General features: G+C 42.5%; 1 protein-coding gene across 2 annotated transcripts; it reads left to right on the top strand.

Moving 5' to 3' along the window:
- Window positions 1-8811: 8811 nt before the first annotated feature.
- HFE (homeostatic iron regulator) lies at window positions 8812-17682 on the top strand. 2 transcript variants are annotated; one of them, XM_068994246.1, is made up of 6 exons: window positions 8812-8978; window positions 12246-12509; window positions 12940-13215; window positions 14328-14603; window positions 14736-14849; window positions 15878-17682. In XM_068994246.1, the coding sequence occupies exons 1-6, from the start codon at window positions 8903-8905 to the stop codon at window positions 15916-15918; spliced, it is 1047 nt and encodes a 348-aa protein (XP_068850347.1). In that variant the 5' UTR covers window positions 8812-8902; the 3' UTR covers window positions 15919-17682. The 2 variants fall into 2 exon arrangements, with proteins under 2 accessions (XP_068850347.1, XP_068850346.1); XM_068994245.1 differs by having other exon boundaries at window positions 12916-13215.
- The last annotated feature ends 1327 nt before the right edge of the window (window positions 17683-19009 follow it).

Here is a 19009-nt window from a genome sequence, read left to right as displayed (position 1 = left end):
CCATGTACAAGCTCACTATGCACAGTCTTTGTATGAGAGTCATGTTTTGAAAATTATACTTTGACATTTGGTTAGTTTGTCCTACAGGCTCTGAATCAGAATCTTTAGAAACTATTCTAAAAGATGGGAATATACAAAATTTTTTGACCATTTTCTTTAAAGTGACCTTAGAGCCTATAGATGTTCCAGGAAGTCTCAGGCTTTGAAATAAGATTGAACAAGCCCGTGAGCAAAAAGAAGTCCTACTAAAATTAGCTCTAGGGAAAATTCAGATTAAGGGTGTGGTCATTCCACTCAAAATTGATGGTTTCAAAATAGCCAGCCATAAACTGAGGACAGAGTTAAATATCTGCCTTGCAATAAATTGTGTATGCTTGTATTTACACACATCCTGAATATTATGGGTTGGCTAATTTTGTTTCATCTTCTCCAGATCTGGAAAGCTGATGGACAAAGTTAAAGATGCAAAGCAGATTGTCAAGTGCAAATGGACCTGGAGAGAGAGGCTCAAACAGCAAGATACATTCAAAGGAGAGTGAAAGGAGTGGTTGGGACAGGTGTATGGGTCAGGGACTGACAATCGATTTTTCTTTCACTTCCTCCTTCTACTTTGTCAGAATAGAGTTCTGACTGCTTGTTGTAAGCCCCATCTGGGAGTGATTAAACGTGCTTTTTCCTAACTCACCAAGGAAACTTTGGGCTGAGACTAAAGATTCTGTATCTTATTCCCTGGCACATTGTCAAAATACACTCCACAGAGAGCCATAATAGTAAAGCACATAGTGGAAGCTCAATAAATAAATGGAGATTATTATAAAAGGAACATTGCATGGGAAAATATATTTACCTAACATTTTAGAAATGGTGTTAGAATCACATAAAGTGACACAAGAAACTAGGGCATTAATAGGCACCTTATTCTTCAAGCTTGTTTTCAAATAACGTTTAATGATTTCAAAAAGTCAGAACTACACTCAAAATGATTTATCAATAGCAGATATACCTCAGTTTAGGCCTCCAATGAAGGCAGTTATAAAGCCCAAGATAAAAATACATATGGAGAAGTAGCCTTAATCAGAATAAACATAGGGCCTTATACAATGACTATTTTGAAGGACACAAGGACATACAAATTTTGGTAGGTTTATTAGGACATACTTTTGGTTTTTATTTCCCAGCTCATCACTATGCCATGTATGAGCTTTTCTCATATACTTACTAAGCATTTGTTAAGCAAAGGACAGGAGAAGAGATGATAAAGGCAGAGATCAGCCAAGCAAAGTGTCTGTCTTAAGGAATTATATGTGATGAGACTGACACAGACAAGCATATTATCATACAGTGTGATAAGTCTGATAAAAGACACAAACCACTGTGAGAAAAAAGAATAAAACCAAAAAGTGTTCTTGTGCCAGTTATACCTTCGCCTTAAAGTACTTACCAATCCAACTGGGAAATTAAGACATCAGAGAACAGGTTAGAACAATGGTTCTCAAACATTTAGATTTCAGGACCCCTTCACATTCCTAAAAATTAGTAACCCACCTCCCATGTTTTGTTAATGTAAGTTACATATATATATGTAAATATTTATTACTTAAAAATTGAGTATTAAACTTAATAATTCACATTTATATGATGTTTACTACCTATAAAAATTATATGTATGAAAAATTATATATAATTAACAAACATCATATAATCTTTTCATTTACATAATATTATGAGAGGAGACCCTCGTGGCTCAGATGGTAAAGAGTCTACTTGCAATGCAGGAGACCTGGGTTTGATCCCTGAGTCAGGAAGATCCCCTGGAGAAGGAAATGTTAGCCTACTCCAGTATTTTTGCCTGGAGAATTCCATGGACAGAGGAGCCTAGCAGGCTACTTACTGTCCAGGGAGTTGCAAAGAGTCAGACCCAACTGAGCGACTTTCACTCACTCGCTCACATAATACTATACATACTATATAGAGATTTATATACAAAATACATAATAGTATAAATATATAGTACTAAATACATAATAGAAAGTTGGACTACAAAGAAGGCTGAGAGCCAAAGGATTGATGCTTTTGAACTGTGGTGTTGGAGAAGACTCTTGAGAGTCCCTTGGACTGCAAGGAGATCAAACCAGTTAATTCTAAAGAAAATTAATTGAATATTCACTGGAAGGACTGATGCTGAAGCTGACATTCCAATACTTTGACCACCTGATGCAAAGAGCCAACTCATTGGAAAAGACTCGGGAAAGATTGAGGGCAGAATGAGAAGGAGGTGACAAAGAATAAGATGGCTGGATAGCATTACTGACTCGATGGGTATGAGTTAGAGCAAACTCCGGGAAATAGCGAAGCACAGGGAAGTGTGCTGTAGTCCATGGCATTGCAAAGAGCTGGACATGACTTAGTGACCAAATGACAACAAAAATATACATTTACAACACAATGTTACATACATATAGCATTGCACATTATAAATTTCATATACAAATCCATATATAGTATATATAAATGATATGTATTTAGTGGGTTTCCCATTTGAGCCACCAGGGAAGCCCACTAAATATATACTACTATGTATTTCATATATAAATCTCTATATAGTACATATAATTCATATATACTATATATGGGTTTGTATATGAAATTTATAATATGTAATGCTATATATATATATAACATTGTATTACAAATGTATATGTTATGTGTTATAATATGTATTGCTATATATATATATAGTATGTTGTTAATATAAATGTGTTATAAACGTATATGTAATATGTGTAGTAGGTCAACTCAAAAAGAGTTCCTCATTCTCTACCTCATTCAAAATCCTGGCAGCCCCAGGCTAACCTGAGACTTGTAAGGCTGCCTGAAGGTGGAGAACACAGTCAGTTAATGCAAGAGAGCAGAGGGAAAGACAGCAGCTTTGGGGCCCACACACTTCTTTTCAATACTAGTTCCCCCATTCACGAACTTGGTGATCCTGCCAAGTCCTCAGGTTTTCCCCACTTTCATTTCGTCCTCTGTAACACCCCTCCACCACCCCCTTGTCCCAGGAATGTAGTGAGATAATGCACATACAATTCCTGGGCCTGGGCTGAGCACATAGTAGCCTCTTACTTGATCTTTATTTCCATTACATCCTTATCACATGGGAGCCTCCTGTTTTGAGTTGACCTTAAGATAGTTGATAATGCACCTTAATTTGGATGAGTGGATAAGAGTAGATCAAGTCCAACAAGTTGGTTCTGTCTTTCCAGTTATGTAAACTTCCCGGGTAGCTTCTGAAAGGTCACTGGACCTAGGAACTTGCCCAAAGAATACCTCAAGAAGAAAGTGTAATAAGAAGAGAAGCTAGCTTGCCCATCAGAGAAGGGAGATGTGTGTTGGGGAGTGATAGGGAAGAACATAAAGCAGGATCAACACAGCCACTCAGAACCTACCCCACTGAGTTGCTGTTCTTGGAGCTCATTCCTTGCCCAGAACTCAAGAGGAAAAGTTATGATGACACACACAGTCACTCCTCCCTGCATTTCCCATCTTAATTGTGTGCACACTTTCAAGGTCAAGCAGGCAGGCAGAGCTGTCAGGGAGAACTGCATGTTGTCAGTACTGAAGAGGGACCAAGGTATCAACACCCTTCAGTTTTTACTACCGAACTCACCTAAACCTTCTTAAGACTTCTGGATGGAACCAAATTCTTACAGAATTACGTTATCAAAGAATTTGTTGGGCTTCCCTGGTGGCTCAGATAGTAAAAAATCTGCCTGGGATGCAGAAGATCCAGGTTTGATTCGTCAGGAAGATTCCCTGGAGAAGGGAATGGCTACCCACTCCAGTATTCTTGCCTGGAGAATCCCATGGACAGAGGAGCCTGGTGGGCTACTGTCCATGGGGTCACAACGCGTCAGACACGACTGAGCGAATGTTTCAGTTAATACATAAATTTCTTATGCTTCTCATGGTTAACGTAGTAGCACTTTTATATTTTCCTTTTAATTTTATAAAATATTTCAGGAAAAATACAGAGGTAGCATAATATATTTATCAAAAGTACTAGCTCAATACGGGAACGCCAGAGTTCAAATTCAATATTGCCATTAGATAAGTTTATTAACTCCTCTATCCTTCAGTTTTCTCAGTTTTCATCTATAAAGTGGCAATAATAGTACCTGTTTTATGAGAATTGCTATGAGAATTGATGAGTTAATGTTTATATAGTTATAAGAAGAGTGCTGCCTTATGAGTACAAAAATTTATATATATATATATTTTTAAAAATTCTTTTAAAATTTATACATACTTTCTTATAAATCCAGCATAGCACCATTCTTCACTGTTTGTTCAAAAGTGTCAATAATACTAATAAAGATAACAGTTAACTGAACACTTTCTATGCATCAGGCATTATATGCACTATTTTCATTCTGTCTTCACCACCATCCTATGACAACCATTACAATTGCTATTGCTTTACCAATAAGGAAATAGAAATTGAGAATTCAGATTTCTCCTAGGACAGCCCTGCAGACTGATTATAACTCATGTACCCTGAACACACACACACACTCACACAAACAAATATCAATTGAACTAAAGTCAAAGACCTTTGCTTTTCTATTACAAAGTACATAAAATTAAAATACACTCACAACTATTAATTACTTACTAGTCTGTTTAATGAGTTTTAGGTAGAAAACATTTTCGCCCTGCAACTAATTCTGTGTGAATATCATACCTTTTGGGCAGAATCAAGTGTTTACAATACATCATGCTGTCTGTTCTGATGGACACTAGATGGCAATCCAAACCAACCAAAGCTTAATTTGGTTACTGGTATGTTATACTTTCCCCAGTCCCTTATGTAATTATTAACTTCTCCTGATATATTTGGGTTTTCCAGATGACAGTAGTAAAGAATACACCTGTCAGGAGACCAAGGTTCAATCCCTAGGTAGGAAAGAACCCTTGGAGATGGAAATGGCAACCCACTCCAGTATTCTTGCCTGGAAAATTCTCCGTCCATGGAAGGTGGGCTAGTCCATGGGGGTCACAAAAAATCAGACAAGACTGAGCAAGAGAAGTCAATCAGTCAGTGATAACAGTTTTCTGTCTCTTTCAGTGAACAGAAATTTTTATTCCTCTTTTTCTTGACAAATGATCATCCTAATACCACTGGTTAGTCCCAAGACATCAGGAAGTCTACAGGCAGGCAAGAATAAGGAAGGAATCAATAATCCCATGTGGATTTTGGGAATAAGAAAATAAATAAGACAGGCTCTACCTTTAGATTGGAATTTGGATGCTGGAGACCCAAGAAACGATATAGAATATGTTAAATGTGGTAAAGGTCAGAGTGAACATGAAAAGGAGGAAACAGTCAATTTTACTTGAGGCTGGAAGTTAAACATAGACTCTTATAAATGCAATTTTTAAAATGCTAAATTACTTTCCTCTCTCTTTTTAAAGTAAAAATGACCAGTGAGGAGGATGACAGAAAAAAAAAAATACTATTGTGCAAAGACATTAACACTGGAACTCTCCCTGTTAAAGTGTATCAATTATGACAATGATGGTTATAATAATAATTGTAGTAACAAATTTATTATACTATGTACTAATAAGGATAAAATGATGTAGAGGGCTTGTGACTTAGCAACGTGCTTAAGAAAAACCCAACACCTTCAGTGTAACACATATGCCCCAAACAAAGCCTCAAGAAGTGGACTGCACTAAAGTGTAAGTTGTATAAAAGTCCAATTAAAACTTTAATAAATGAATTTGCTCTCCTCAACCCTTCTTTGCCCAAAGGCATTTACAATGTAGGATGTCACTGACTCCAATAGACACTAGATGATGCTCCAAATTAACACTGCCCTTGATGGACAGCTGATGCTCCCGGCTGCCTGGCTAAGTCATGAATCATTAATTATGGGTTGACATATTACTTAGAAAATTTCAAACTCATTCTTATACAGTCTTTTGATGGACAGAAATGATTATTACCTACAAGTGATGTGACAGTATTGAGAGGTGGTGAGAGTGGACTAAGTGCCCAGAGTAGTCAAGCACTAGGTTGGCCAATAGGACCTTTGGAGTCAATACTCTATAAAGAGGAATACATTATCAAATGGACTAGAAACAAGTGCTTGATTCATTCACTTTTCCAACAATTAATAAGGAGGAAAAGCACACACAAGTGAAGTGAAGTCGCCCAGTTGTGTCCGACCCTTTGTGACTCCATGGATTGTAGCCTACCAGGCTCCTCCATCCATGGAATTTTCCAGGCAGGAGTACTGGAGTGGGTTGCCATTTCCTTCTCCAGGGGATCTTCCTGACCCAGGGATTGAACCCAGGTCTCCCGCATTGCAGGCAGTCGCTTTACCGTCTAAGCCACCAGGGAAATTCGCCATAACTACCCTCATAGTGCATACAGTTTAGAATAAAGGGGAAAATATAGGAGAAGAGAATGGACAGAAATGTTTTACATCTGTTGGTATAGTGGAGAGACAAATGGAGGAGATGGCCATTTTACCCTATCATGGGAGTAAAAACCTTGGGGAGAAGTCACTTTAATTGTGTCTTAAATGTGAGCAGCAAACTAGGCATAAGAACCCCAGGGACTTCCAGTCTGTCCAGTGGTTAAGACTCCGCACTTGCAATGCAAGGGGCATGAGTTGCATCCCAGGTCGGGGACTTAAGATTTCACATGCTGTGTAGCATGGCCTAAGAAAAGTCCCTAGAATCCAGAGACCTAAAGAGACTGCATATGTTTTATCTTCTAAAATTATTATTAACTGTGAAATAACCATTAACCACAATATAGACAATCTGCAAGAGGATACTGATCTGTCACCTTGTAGGGAGCAGCATCCTCAGGTTAAAAAAAATGTCATTGATGATATTAATATTATATTTGGACAGGTAATAATAATAAATATAATTTAGCCCTGATTATTTGCCAGGAACTTTGTTGAGGGCTTCATTTATCAACTTGGGGGTTTCTTAAACTTAATTCTAAGTATCATTTTGTGAAGTAGCTATTATTATCACCTCTTTACAAAACAAGAAAATTGAGACAGAGAGTTTAAGTGGCTTGCAATATAACTTTGCCTTACAGATTGATTATAAGTTATGTGCCCCTAAGGCACACACATATACTCATCAGAAATAAGATATAATAGGGTAGTTTACAAAAACTGTACTAAAGTGAGCAAGAGTAGACTTTGTTGTTTTTCTCATCGGTAATGAAAACAATATATATGGACAGTTTTCATTGGTAGATATTAAATATAGAAGACATTTTCTCCCTTAAAGTATCTAAGTCTCTTGGAAGAGCTGAAAGATAACAATTGACAAAAATAGGCATTGCATTGGCCTCAAACTCTGCAAATGAGACACTTCATTATGCTATGTCATTCATTCTGATGGCACTCTAAACCAAAATAGTTTGTTCCTAATCTGTCAGGTCTGTTATTATTACCCACTAGGAGTATCATTATCTGTTAAAAGCTGTAAAGTTTCATTCATGTAGAGTATTTGGTGATCAGAGTTTATTATCCCCATTTCACAGATGAGCAGTTTGAGGTTCAGAGAAGCCAGAATAAGGCCATAGTAAAGATACATTTTCCCTTATCTGTAGCTCTTTGGAGCTCTCCTCAATTTACTAAATGGTATGCTGCCTGACTCATGAATCATTCAATAAAGTCAATTCAATTTTTAAAATTTACTGTGCTGAATTTTGTTTAACAGTAGATTAGAGACTGGTTGGTGGGGGGGGGCGGGGGCGGGGGTGGAATTTGGTGATGATGACTAAAAGGTACTGAAAGGTTTCTTTGTGGAGGGGATGAAAAATGTCCTAAATTGATTGTGGTATGGTTGCTCAACTTTATGAATATACCAAAGCCTTGGAATTTTAAACTTAACAGGATGAATTGTATGTTAGTGAATTTTATGTCTGTAAAGCTGTCACCTAGGAAAAAAAAAAGTAATTGTACAGTCAACCCCCATGTACTCATCATCAATGTTCAACATTTTCTCCACCCTATTTCATATTCCCATACTTTCCAAAATTTCCAAGTTTGAATTTTTTCTTGGAAGGCAAAAATTTGCATATGTGCTTTAAAGGTATCACTGTATTTACTAGGTATTTAAAGGTTTTAGGAAAATCCTTTTTCCTAAATATTTTTTAATATCCTTTTGAGAAGTCTAAGTAGTTCTCAAACTTTGTTGTGTCGGGGTGGGGGAGAGGGTTGATTAAAACCCCAGTGCCCTGGTGGCATAGCACAGTAATTAAATGGGTGTCCGGGGGCTATAGGAGAACATCTACAGGTTTTACGATTCTCCAGATGATTTCAATGAGCAGTAGTTCATGAAATGTAACTATAAAAGCTATGAAAGATACGGCAATAGATAGGATCTAATCTGTTAAGCTTATGATTTAACTAAATTCTGATCAAAGAATAAAATGAAGTTTTTATGCAAAAAATATTCATAAGTTGAATATCAAGATTGGCAAGTTGAACTTAAAATTTTTGAAAATGTGCACCTGAATATTCAAGTTATTCAATATTTAAATGGTAAATATTTAGATCATAAAATCATTAAATATATTCTCCTCAGTCAGCATCCTCTCGGGATTTAAAAAACCAAAGAGACAGTTGTGTGACCGAGTGTTTCCCAAGCAGGTACTCTGGGTTTCAGGAGAGAGAGTTCAAGCGCAGGAGACCCATTTCTTTTCAGCAGCAGCCCCGGAAAAGGTTCTCACTGGCCAGGAAGTTTCATCTGGGATCCCCGGAGCCTCGGCAATGGCTCCAGGGTGACTTCTTGGATCATCCCTGTTTCCCCGCCCTACCCAAGCGGCTGAAAAGCGCCGGGACGCGCGGTCCGAGTCGGGAAAATGGGCCCGCGAGCCCGGCCGGCGCTTCTCCTCTTGATCCTCCTGCGGACGGCGGCCACGCAGGGGCGACCGCCGCGTGAGTCCGGGGGCTGCGGGCTGGAGAGGGGCGCGGCGGGGGAGGCAAAATCGAAACTAGCTTTTCTTAGCGCTTGGGAGTTCTCTAAGCTCCGAACGACTGCTCAGCCTTGTGTGCGGCGCCCTCCCCCAGCTTTTCCCGGGGGGCATGCGGGCCACAGGGGGTGCTGATGGGGTTAGGGGACCTCCCGTCCCAGGACCTTGACCCCTCACTCCCCACTCCCCGTCCTTGCTGCCATGGCGTGGCGCTCGGAACCACCTACTCCTCCCAGCTTGGACGCTTTTAGAATAGGAATCTCTCATTGAGGTCGAGCTAGGATTAGGGGTCCTTGGCCTCCGATCTCGGTTTTCTTGTTTCTGCTGCTGTTAACCGAAGAGACTTAGCACGCACGCACTGTCGACTGTGTCCTTTCAGCCCAGATCACGCCCCAAACAGGAAGTTCTTCTCACTAAGGGCGACCTTGGCCGGAGTGCCCCCTCCGGTGTATCCACACCCGGGGGCTCTAAGGTCTGGGAGACAGGGCTGAGTAAACACACAGTGAAGGCCTCGTTTCCATTTCCGAACCACTGGCACAGACTGAGGATAGGAGGTTCTTGAGAGTTCGGCCAGAGGCCTTACTCTTGGGGATTGTTCTTTTGCTTGAAAAAATAACCTGCCTGATATTTTTGAACTTTTGTACTAAATCTCTCAGTTCTTTTCAGCCCGGGGTTGTTAATTTGCAATATTAATAGTATTGTTATAAAGAAGGCCAAAGAGATGATAGTTAGCATGTAAGTTTTAAATCACCTTCCTATCTGTGATCTGGTTTGACTCTACTCAGCCTTTGGGCGGTAGGTGTTTTGATTTTACTAGTGGTTAACAACTTCAGGTTAAATCCTTTCCCCAGGTTACAAAGAATTTAGACAGTCTGGTTTTCTGACATGAAGTACCACTGGTTGTAATCTTGGCTGACAGTGTTTGACCTCACTGTAGTCTGGCACAGCTCTGGATGCTTTATACATTGACAGAACCACACTTGGAGGGTAGGTCGTATATGTATCCACACTTTATAGATGATGAGAACAAAATAAGACCTGCTCACCAGTAACTTTGTCAGTGTTACCCAGGGCTCTTCATAGTTGATTCTTAAAAAGTTACTCTGCGTTAGAGGTTAAATCATAAAGTCTGATGAAGGAAAGTCTTTGCTGACTACAAGTATATCAAGAGCAGGGAGCCGAGTCCTCTGATGCTTTGCCTTCGAGTTGATGGGGATGACAATACACAAAGGGATAGAGAGCATCAGAGTAACCTGTGAAGCAAGGAGGTCAGGGTAGGCCACTGTCCCCAGCTGGGTTTGAGCGGAGACCTGAAGTAAGTAAGGGTGATGCTCACTGGGAACAGCGCTTCCCGGGTAGGCTAGGGGGACCTGGCAAGGATTTGCAACGTCAGCACTCATTGACATTTTTTGCTGTGGGGACTGTCATGTGTACTGTAGGACATTTAGCAGGTCACTGTCCTTTACTCACTGGATGTTAGCACACTCCCCAGTCGTGACAACCAAAAACGTCCCCAGGCATTGCCAGATGTCCCTAAGAAAATAAATGTCCTGATTGAAGAAAGAGCAAGGGCTCCGGAGGCCCAGAACAGGTGATGGGTTCAGCAAAGGAGCCATGGGCGAGTCCCGTGGGGCCTCACAGGTTGCAGTGTGGACTCCAAACCAGGAGTGACGTAATCAAGAATACCTGTTGAAAAGATCGCTTTGGCTGCTCTATGGAAAGCAGAATGAAGGGGGCAGTGATTAAAAAAAAAAAAAAAAAACAGGGCGAAGCAGATAGGCAAGAGATGATGGACTGGGCCAGGTGGGAGCAGAGGTGGTGGTGAGAAATAATTCTATTCTGGATTTCTTTTAAAGGAAGTTGCTGAGGGATCTATGAAGGTTCATATGATAGAGAAAAGTCAAGGTGGCTCTATTACTGTTTTATCTTTATTTTATCAGCCTCAGCAACACGGGGATCGGTGGTGTCATTTCCAAGGTGGTGAAGGTAGTTTGGAGGCAACCAAGAGCCTGATTTCAGACTTGTTCAAGTTTGAAATTCCAATGAGTCATCCAACTGGTGGTATCATATAGGCAGAGTTGGAGAGTAAGAATCTAGAGTTCAGGGTCAGAGATCGAAATCTAGAAGTCAGCATTTAGTCATCCAACAAGTATGTATTAAGCATCGACTACATGCCAGACACTGTTCTAGGCATCGCAGATACACACTGAACTCCCACATCTAGAATTAGGGGAATGCATAAGAAAACTCACACCTGCCCGAGGCCTGTCCCCTTGGGCTTTCTGGGTGTTTTTTCACATTTGCATTTGATTTGGAACTGTTTTGATGCTGAAAGATACCCTGAGCTATTTATCAGCACATCTTCCAGCATTTAACAGCAAACATTTATAGGCAGACCTCAGAGATATTGTAGGTTCAGTTTCAGACAACCACAATAAAAGGGAATATCATAAGAAAACAACTCAGACAAAGTTTTTGGTTTCCCAGTACATGCCCAAGTTGTGTTTACTACACTGTATGCTGTTAAGTGTACAACTGTATTGTCTTAAAAAACATACGTACCTTAATTTTAAAAAAGGTATTGCTAAAAAGTGTTATCCATCACCTGAACCTTCAGAGAGTCAAAATCTTTTTATAATAGTAACGCCAAAGATCACTGATCACAGATCACGTAACGAATAGAACAATAATGAAAATGTGGGAAATCTTGTGAGAATTACCAAAATGTGACACAGAGATATAAAAGTGAGCAAAGGCTGTTGGAAAAGTGTTACCGATAGACCTGGTTTTATAAACCAATTTATAAAAAAGACACTTTAGCTTCAAAGGGCAAAAAAAAAAAAAAAAAAGAGGTCTGTCTGTACACAGGAAAGGATTTAGAGATGGAAGTAGTGATAAAAACCGGACAGTAATTCCTCTGGACTTGGATCTGATTGGGTCTGAGCACCAACTCCTGAGCTCAACTGCCCTAGTTAGACACATCTTGGGATTTTCTAAAATCTGTTGTCCCCAAGGGGAGGCTGCTGGAATTGTGAGTTCTGAGTCAGAGGCTGGGGGCTGCAAGTGGGTGGCAGCCCACATGGCACAAGGAGAGTCTCGGGGAAAAAGGTTCATGGGGAGGGAGGGTACCACCCACTTTCACAGGGTGGGACCAGACACAGCTGGTTCGAGTAGATTCAGACTGTGTGTGGACTCCCAGTCTCCTACGTGGCTTGTTGCTCTCTCTCCCCAGGGTCACACTCCCTGCGCTTCCTCTTCATGGGTGCCTCCAAGCCAGACCTTGGGCTGCCCCTGTTTGAGGCTTTGGGCTACGTGGATGACCAGCTGTTTGTGTCCTATGATCATGAGAGTCGCCGTGCAGAGCGGCGCGCCCCATGGCTCTGGGGCAGGGCCACCAGCCAGCTGTGGCTGCAGCTGAGTCAGAACCTGAAAGGCTGGGACCACATGTTCATCGTGGACTTCTGGACGATCATGGACAACCACAACCAGAGCAAGGGTGCGTGAAGAGCGGGCCTCACCTTCCCAAGGTGGGCGGGGTGTGTCCCTGCTTCACAGATGCATCTTGAGGGAGGTTTGAGATCCTGGCTATTTGAGGTCCTGGGGGGCAGAGAAAAGGGCAAGTGTTTGCTTCCTGAGGTTGTTCAGTCCCTCTAATGGTTCCTGTAATCCCTGTAAGGGCTTCCCTAGTGGCCCAGATAGTAAAGAATCCACCTACAATGTGGAAGACCTGGGTTTGATTCCTGGGCTGGGAAGATCTCCTGGAGAAGGAAATGGCAACCCACTCCAGTATTCTTGCCTGGAGAATCCCACGGACACAGGAGCCTGGCAGGCTACAGTCCATAGGGTCGTCTCGAAGAGTCAGACACAATGGCAGAAACAGGGACCTGCTCCTTTGGTTTCAGTAACGAAGCTGGGGGTGTTGCCAGAGTCCCACACGCTGCAGGTGATCCTGGGCTGTGAGTTGCGAGAGGACAACAGCACCAGAGGGTTCTGGAAGTACGGATACGATGGGCAGGACTATCTAGAATTCCGGCCTGAGACACTGGATTGGAGAGCAGCAGAGCCCAGGGCCCAGGTCACCAAGCTGGAGTGGGAAGTGAACAAGATTCGGGCCAAGCAGAACAGGGCCTACCTGGATCGGGATTGCCCCGAGCAACTGCTGCATTTGCTGGAGCTGGGGAGAGGGCCTCTGGAGCAGCAAGGTACGGCGGGAGCACTCTCTGGCCTTCTCATGATGGAGTGGAGGAGGGGTACAGGGTACAGGATTCCCCGCTAGGGTTTCAGAGATGGCTGATGTTGTGTGACTCCCTGGGAAGGAACTGAGGTCTGAGTTTTCCACCTCGAGGTCTCCAGCTCTGAGCTTTCCCCCTTACAGTTGAGATGTATCATCTAGCTGTGAGTCATGATTTTAAGTTTTTTCCATGCACATAGCTAAAGAAGTAACTGTGATTTTTCTCTCGATTTAACCAAGAACCCTATGCCCATTTATAACCTGTAGTGATTCAGAGAAGCCAATTTTCATATGAATGAATACCAAAGCAAGAAATTACCTAATGAGGCAACCGGTCAGAGTAGCATAATCTTGAGGGGGTCAAAGCTACTTTCACAGAACATTCTAGTAGTCATGAAGGCTGACTATCTGACAAGACCCCTTCCTACAAGAATATTTATCAGGTTGAACCAGGTGAAATTACCAAGAGTACATATTCAATCATTTTTGATCCTCATAGGGGCCAATTTCAGGCTTCCCAAATGGTGCTGGTGGTAAAGAAACCACTTGCCAATGCAGGAGATATGAGACAGGGGTTCAGTCCCTGGGTTGGGAAGATCCCCTGAAGGAGGGCATGGCTACACACTCCAGTATTCTTGCCTAGAGAATCTCATGGACAGAGGAGCCTGGTGGGCTACAGTCCATAGGGTCCCAAAGAGTCAGACAAGACTGAAGTGACTTAACATGCACACACACAAGGGGCAGTTTCATTTGATTCAACTTAAAATATTAACAAAGAACATAGCACATGGGCAACAGGTATGCATATTTCCAAGTGGGACTGGAGAACAGGCTGCTCTGACTGACTGACCCACATCAGAACTGAATCATGTAACGTATTTTAGGACACAAAATGGTGGTGTGTCTTTCCTACAGCTTGCTCTGCCTGCACAGGGTGACTCCTTCCTTCAATCTGTAGAGAAAGGGAAGTGAAAGTTGTAAAGAAAGGGAAGTGAAAGTGGTAAAGAAAGGAAGTGGACGTTCTGGTCTTCCTGGCATGGGTAGGAAGGGTCCCTCTCCAGATCCTCCCTTCTTCCTGTCCAGTGCCTCCTTTGGTGAAGGTGACTCATCACGTGACCTCTTCACTGCCCACTCTTCGGTGTCGGGCTCTGAACTTCTACCCCCAGAACATCACCATAAAGTGGCTGAAGGACAAGCAGTTCCTGGATGCCAAGGACGTTAAGCCAAAGGATGTGTTGCCCAATGGGGACGGGACCTACCAGGCCTGGGTGGCCTTGGCCGTGCTCCCTGGGGAAGAGCAGAGATACAGCTGCCACGTGGAGCACCCAGGCCTGGATCAGCCCCTCACTGCCACCTGGGGTAAGGATAAGAGGCAAGGGCTGAAAAAACCTGGTGTGGGCAGGCTGGAGTTGGTCAACAGGGCAGCCAGGGGAGCGTCTGCTCTGCGCTGGGGGCAGCATCATGGGCTTTCATTTGCTTTTGCTGTTTTAGAGCCCTCACTGTCTGGCACCCTGGTCACTGGAATCCTCAGTGGGATTGCTGTTTGCGTCATCATCTTCCTTATTGGAATTTTGTTCAGAATCTTAAAGAGACGGCAGTCTTCGAGTGAGTAGAAAGAAGGAGGAAGCCTCTTAGCACCACGGCACCCAGGACACTCTCATCTTCTTGCAGGAAGTGTGGCAGGTGGAGGCAAAGAGGATTTGGCATCCATGAGAAGCCCTCTCTTCTTTTTCCTTTGGGAACCCTGGCACCTCCCTGGGAGCAGGAATTTCTTGCTGATTTCCCAATCTGATTTCCCTCAGAATGAAAGCTCCTAATTCAACAGACATCTGTTGAGCGCCTATTATTTGGCAAGGGGCTGTGTAAGGCAGTGCAGGTTCTCTGAGGTTAAGTCACCACTGCTATTCTCAGAGCCCAAGTCTAGTAGGAAATGAAATCCATGAAACAGGTAAATGCAGTTAAAGACCCCTGAAGGTCCTATGAAGCAAATATTCTTGGTGGGGTCAAGGGAAGGGAGGACCCCATTCATCTGGGGATCAACCACAGCTTCTGGATCTTGAAGAAGTAGGATTTCTTTAGGTAATGTTGAGGATGAGGGGAGCTCTGTGCAGGTGAAGCAACTGTGCACATGGGAGAGAGTGACACATGCTGGGGAGTGAGCAATTATCATCAATTTGACCCTTGACTTTACATACTTATCAGTCTGCATTTCTACGTCCTGAACATCTGTGATGCAGGGGGAAAAAGGGTAGACAGAAGCCAGCTCCTGCAGAGCCTTGGGGGCCTTTGGGTTGTTATGGGGATGGGGGCGGAGAGGGTCAATGCAGGGCCTTAAATCAGCAAAGGGGGACCTAATCTCCACGGTATGGAGAGTGAGTTGTTAAGAAGTGAGATGGGAGGCACGGAGACCAGTTAGGAGTTAGACCTAACTGGAGAGTGAGTTGTTAGGAAGTGAGATGGGAGGCAAGGAGACCAGTTAGGCAAGGAAACTCAGCATTTGCAGATGAGAGATTATGGTGCCTGAAATCCAGGGGTTCCTTGGAAAGAGGATTGCCAGAGTTGAAATGAGTGGATCAGGGGGCAGGGGAGGATCCAAAGTCTGTGACGCCTGTTTCCTGGACATGTCTTTGCAGGAGGAGCCGCTGTCAACTATGCCTTAGCCGAATGTGAATGAAGGGCAGCCTGCAGACCCTTGTGGGGCGGAGACAGAACTCAAGACTCAGGGAGCACGTGCCCTTATGGCATTCTTCATGCTCAGGACAACTGGAGCTAAGAAATGGGAACTGTCTCAGGAACTATCTGCTCTTAGCCTTCCTTGTTCACTCTCGAAAAGTTCACCATCTAGGTTTCTGAGTTCCTGCTTGTTAAAGGGCCCCAGCTGTGACTTCTGCCCCAGAAGCGGCTTTCCTGAATCCCAGGCTACATTTAGAACCTACGTTGATTTCCTGCATCACCTCAGACCTCATACACCTACATCATCTCATCTCCTAACTGTGGAACAAGCTTCCTTAAATCTGGGGGTGGAGGGGGGGTGGTCGCTCGTGATTCTTTTAAACCTCTGAGAATAGCTTTGAACCTTCTCCTTAGGTCATACACTCTAATGCCCCTATCAGAATTTGGCACACACATCCAGGAAATTCCTAGACCCATTCAAGTTTCCTTTTAACCCTTCCTCTGTTATTGAGTACTCACTTGTCATCAAACCCTGTGGTCTCACAACCCGAGGAGACCCCTTTTCCAGAAGAGGCATCCTTTCCTGGATGTTTGTGCCTGTTAGGACAGTCTTCTCTAAAATGGGTGGAAAGTGTCTTGGGGAAGGATATCTTTTTCTAATTTGAGCAAATTCCTTAGATTAATGACACCTGCACTTTTGCAATACCTCTTCTGTATGCCAGACTTGAAGTAGCACAGGATTTGATCTCTGCTCACACCATCTCCTTGTTCTGATAATGAAAATGATAATTAAGATGATGATGATAAGGATAAGGTGGCTGACATTTTAAAAGCTCTTATGTGGTGCCAGACTTAGTTCTCTGAGTGCCCATTTACATGCATTATCTCACATAGTTTTTACAATAGTTCTTTGACATCAGTACTATTATCCCCCCCCCCTTTTTTTTTTAAAGTGAAGTTTAATATAGAGTATCTCACAGCTTGCCAGGGACAGAGATAGGTGTCAAACTCAGTCAGGCTGGCTCTTTGATCCAGCTCCTTGCTCCTACATTCAGATGATTAGATACTTGGACTAACTAGGGAAAGAAGGAGATAGCTGTGGAGATGGCTCTTCTCTTGTCTCATTGTCTGTATGCTCAGTGACTTTGATTCAAATGAAGGGAGAAACAGCAGAAAACAATCTCGGCCATGTTTCCTTTCAAAGTTCCTGAGGGAAGAACCCTGGAATGTGACCACTAACGTCTCCATTGCCACACTGGCCAGCTCTATCTAGCAGCACTCAAGGGACTGAGATTGGGAGGATCGGTTAGTTACTGTGTTGGACCTCACAGAGTCCTGCTCCAATCAGGGCCACTAGGGCATAGGCATTTCCCTCCATAAACTGGAGCAACTACTCTCATATTAAAGCTGGAAAAATAGAAAATATATATACACATATATATGTGTATATATATACACACTGGATAACTCATGTTTATTTCATGCTGCTATGTAGAACTGGTGGCATACCTATGTTCAAGACTCTGTCTTGGAGGTTGGAGGGCAGGTGCCTCAGACCAAATACAGCACAAAAGTTTGTTTGGTAGGTACTAAATTTGGGCACAAATATCTCAACTATTTTAAACTTTTCTTTTTTTCTGGTTATGAAAGTTAAGTGGATAAAAGTATGTATAATTTGTGCTTACTACAGAAAAGTTTAAAATGAGTTGAATTGAAACTATCCTTCCTTTAGCCAAAACTAACTCTATTAACAGTGTGTGTATTTCTTCTCAGTATTACTGCTATATTAAAATACATAAATTTATCAAATGCATAGATTTTAATAAATACATAATTCATTGTACATGATTTTCCTGATGCATTTGTCCATCTTATATATGTACTTAATCAACTTCATCATTACATTATTTTGGGGACATTTATACTGCTTCTATGGAGAAGGCAATGGCACCCCACTCCAGTACTCTTGCCTGGAAAATCCCATGGACGGAGGAGCCTGGTAGGCTGCAGTCCAGGGGGTTGCTAAGAGTCGGGCACAACTGAGCGACTTCACTTTTGCTTTTCACTTTCATGCATTGGAGAAGGAAATGGCAACCCACTCCAGTATTCTTGTCTGGAGAATCCCAGAGACAGAGGAGCCTGGTGGGCTGCTGTCTATGGGGTTGCACAGAGTCAGACACGACTGAAGCGAATTAGCAGCAGCATACTGCTTCTAAGGGGTCATGTATCTTCCCTCATAGCTCACTAGGTAAAGAATCTGCCTGCAAGGCAGGAGACCTGGGTTTGATTCCTGGGTTGGGAAGATCCTCTGGAGAAGGAAATGGCAACCTACTCCAGTATTCTTGCCTGGAGAACCCCATGGACAGAGGAGCTTGGGAGGCTCGAGTCCATGGGGTCAAAAGAGTCTGCAACTTAGCAGACTTAGACTTAGCAACTTTAGACTTAGCAACTAAACCACCACCATCACTGTACTGCTTCTAATTTTTTTAGCATTTTATTTTCATTAAACTATAGTAGCTGAATTAATTGTTTTTCTTTACCCTAGAGACATTATCACCTAAAGTGTAACACATTGGTCATTTTGCCCCCAGACCACGGTGGAAGCACAAATTGTTTCTCCTTAAATATCCTCCCATACTCAAAGCACACTGCCAAAAATCTTCCTTGCTCATACTGTTTCCTACCTCACTAAGGATATACTAAAATTAATTAGGCAGCAGTTTATTTTATGTTCTTTTTGTTTCACATAGGACAAAATTTCAAGAAACATTCTACTCTTCACAGTAACACATTTATTAACTGTAGCCTGTTAATTTTTAAAAAATAACCACAATTATAAAATTTCCATTTTCTTTCAGTGTTTTTTAGCTTAATTTTTCTGGCCTTGTTCATCAGTTCTTAAGATCAGCTACATTTGAAAAGTCAGATCAGTTCAGTTCAGTTCAGTTGCTCAATTGTGTCCGACTCTTTTTGACCCTATGGACTGCAGCACACCAGGTTTTCCTGTCCATCACCAACTCTGCAAGCTTGCTCAGACTCGTGTCCACTGAGTCGGTGATGCCATACAACCATCTCATCCTCTGTCGTCCCCT

This window comes from Capricornis sumatraensis, chromosome 22 (genome assembly GCF_032405125.1).
Source record: "Capricornis sumatraensis isolate serow.1 chromosome 22, serow.2, whole genome shotgun sequence".
Taxonomy (NCBI): Eukaryota; Metazoa; Chordata; class Mammalia; order Artiodactyla; family Bovidae; genus Capricornis; species Capricornis sumatraensis.
Note: the sequence above shows the minus strand (reverse complement) of the source record. Positions and strands in the feature narration are given on the sequence as shown.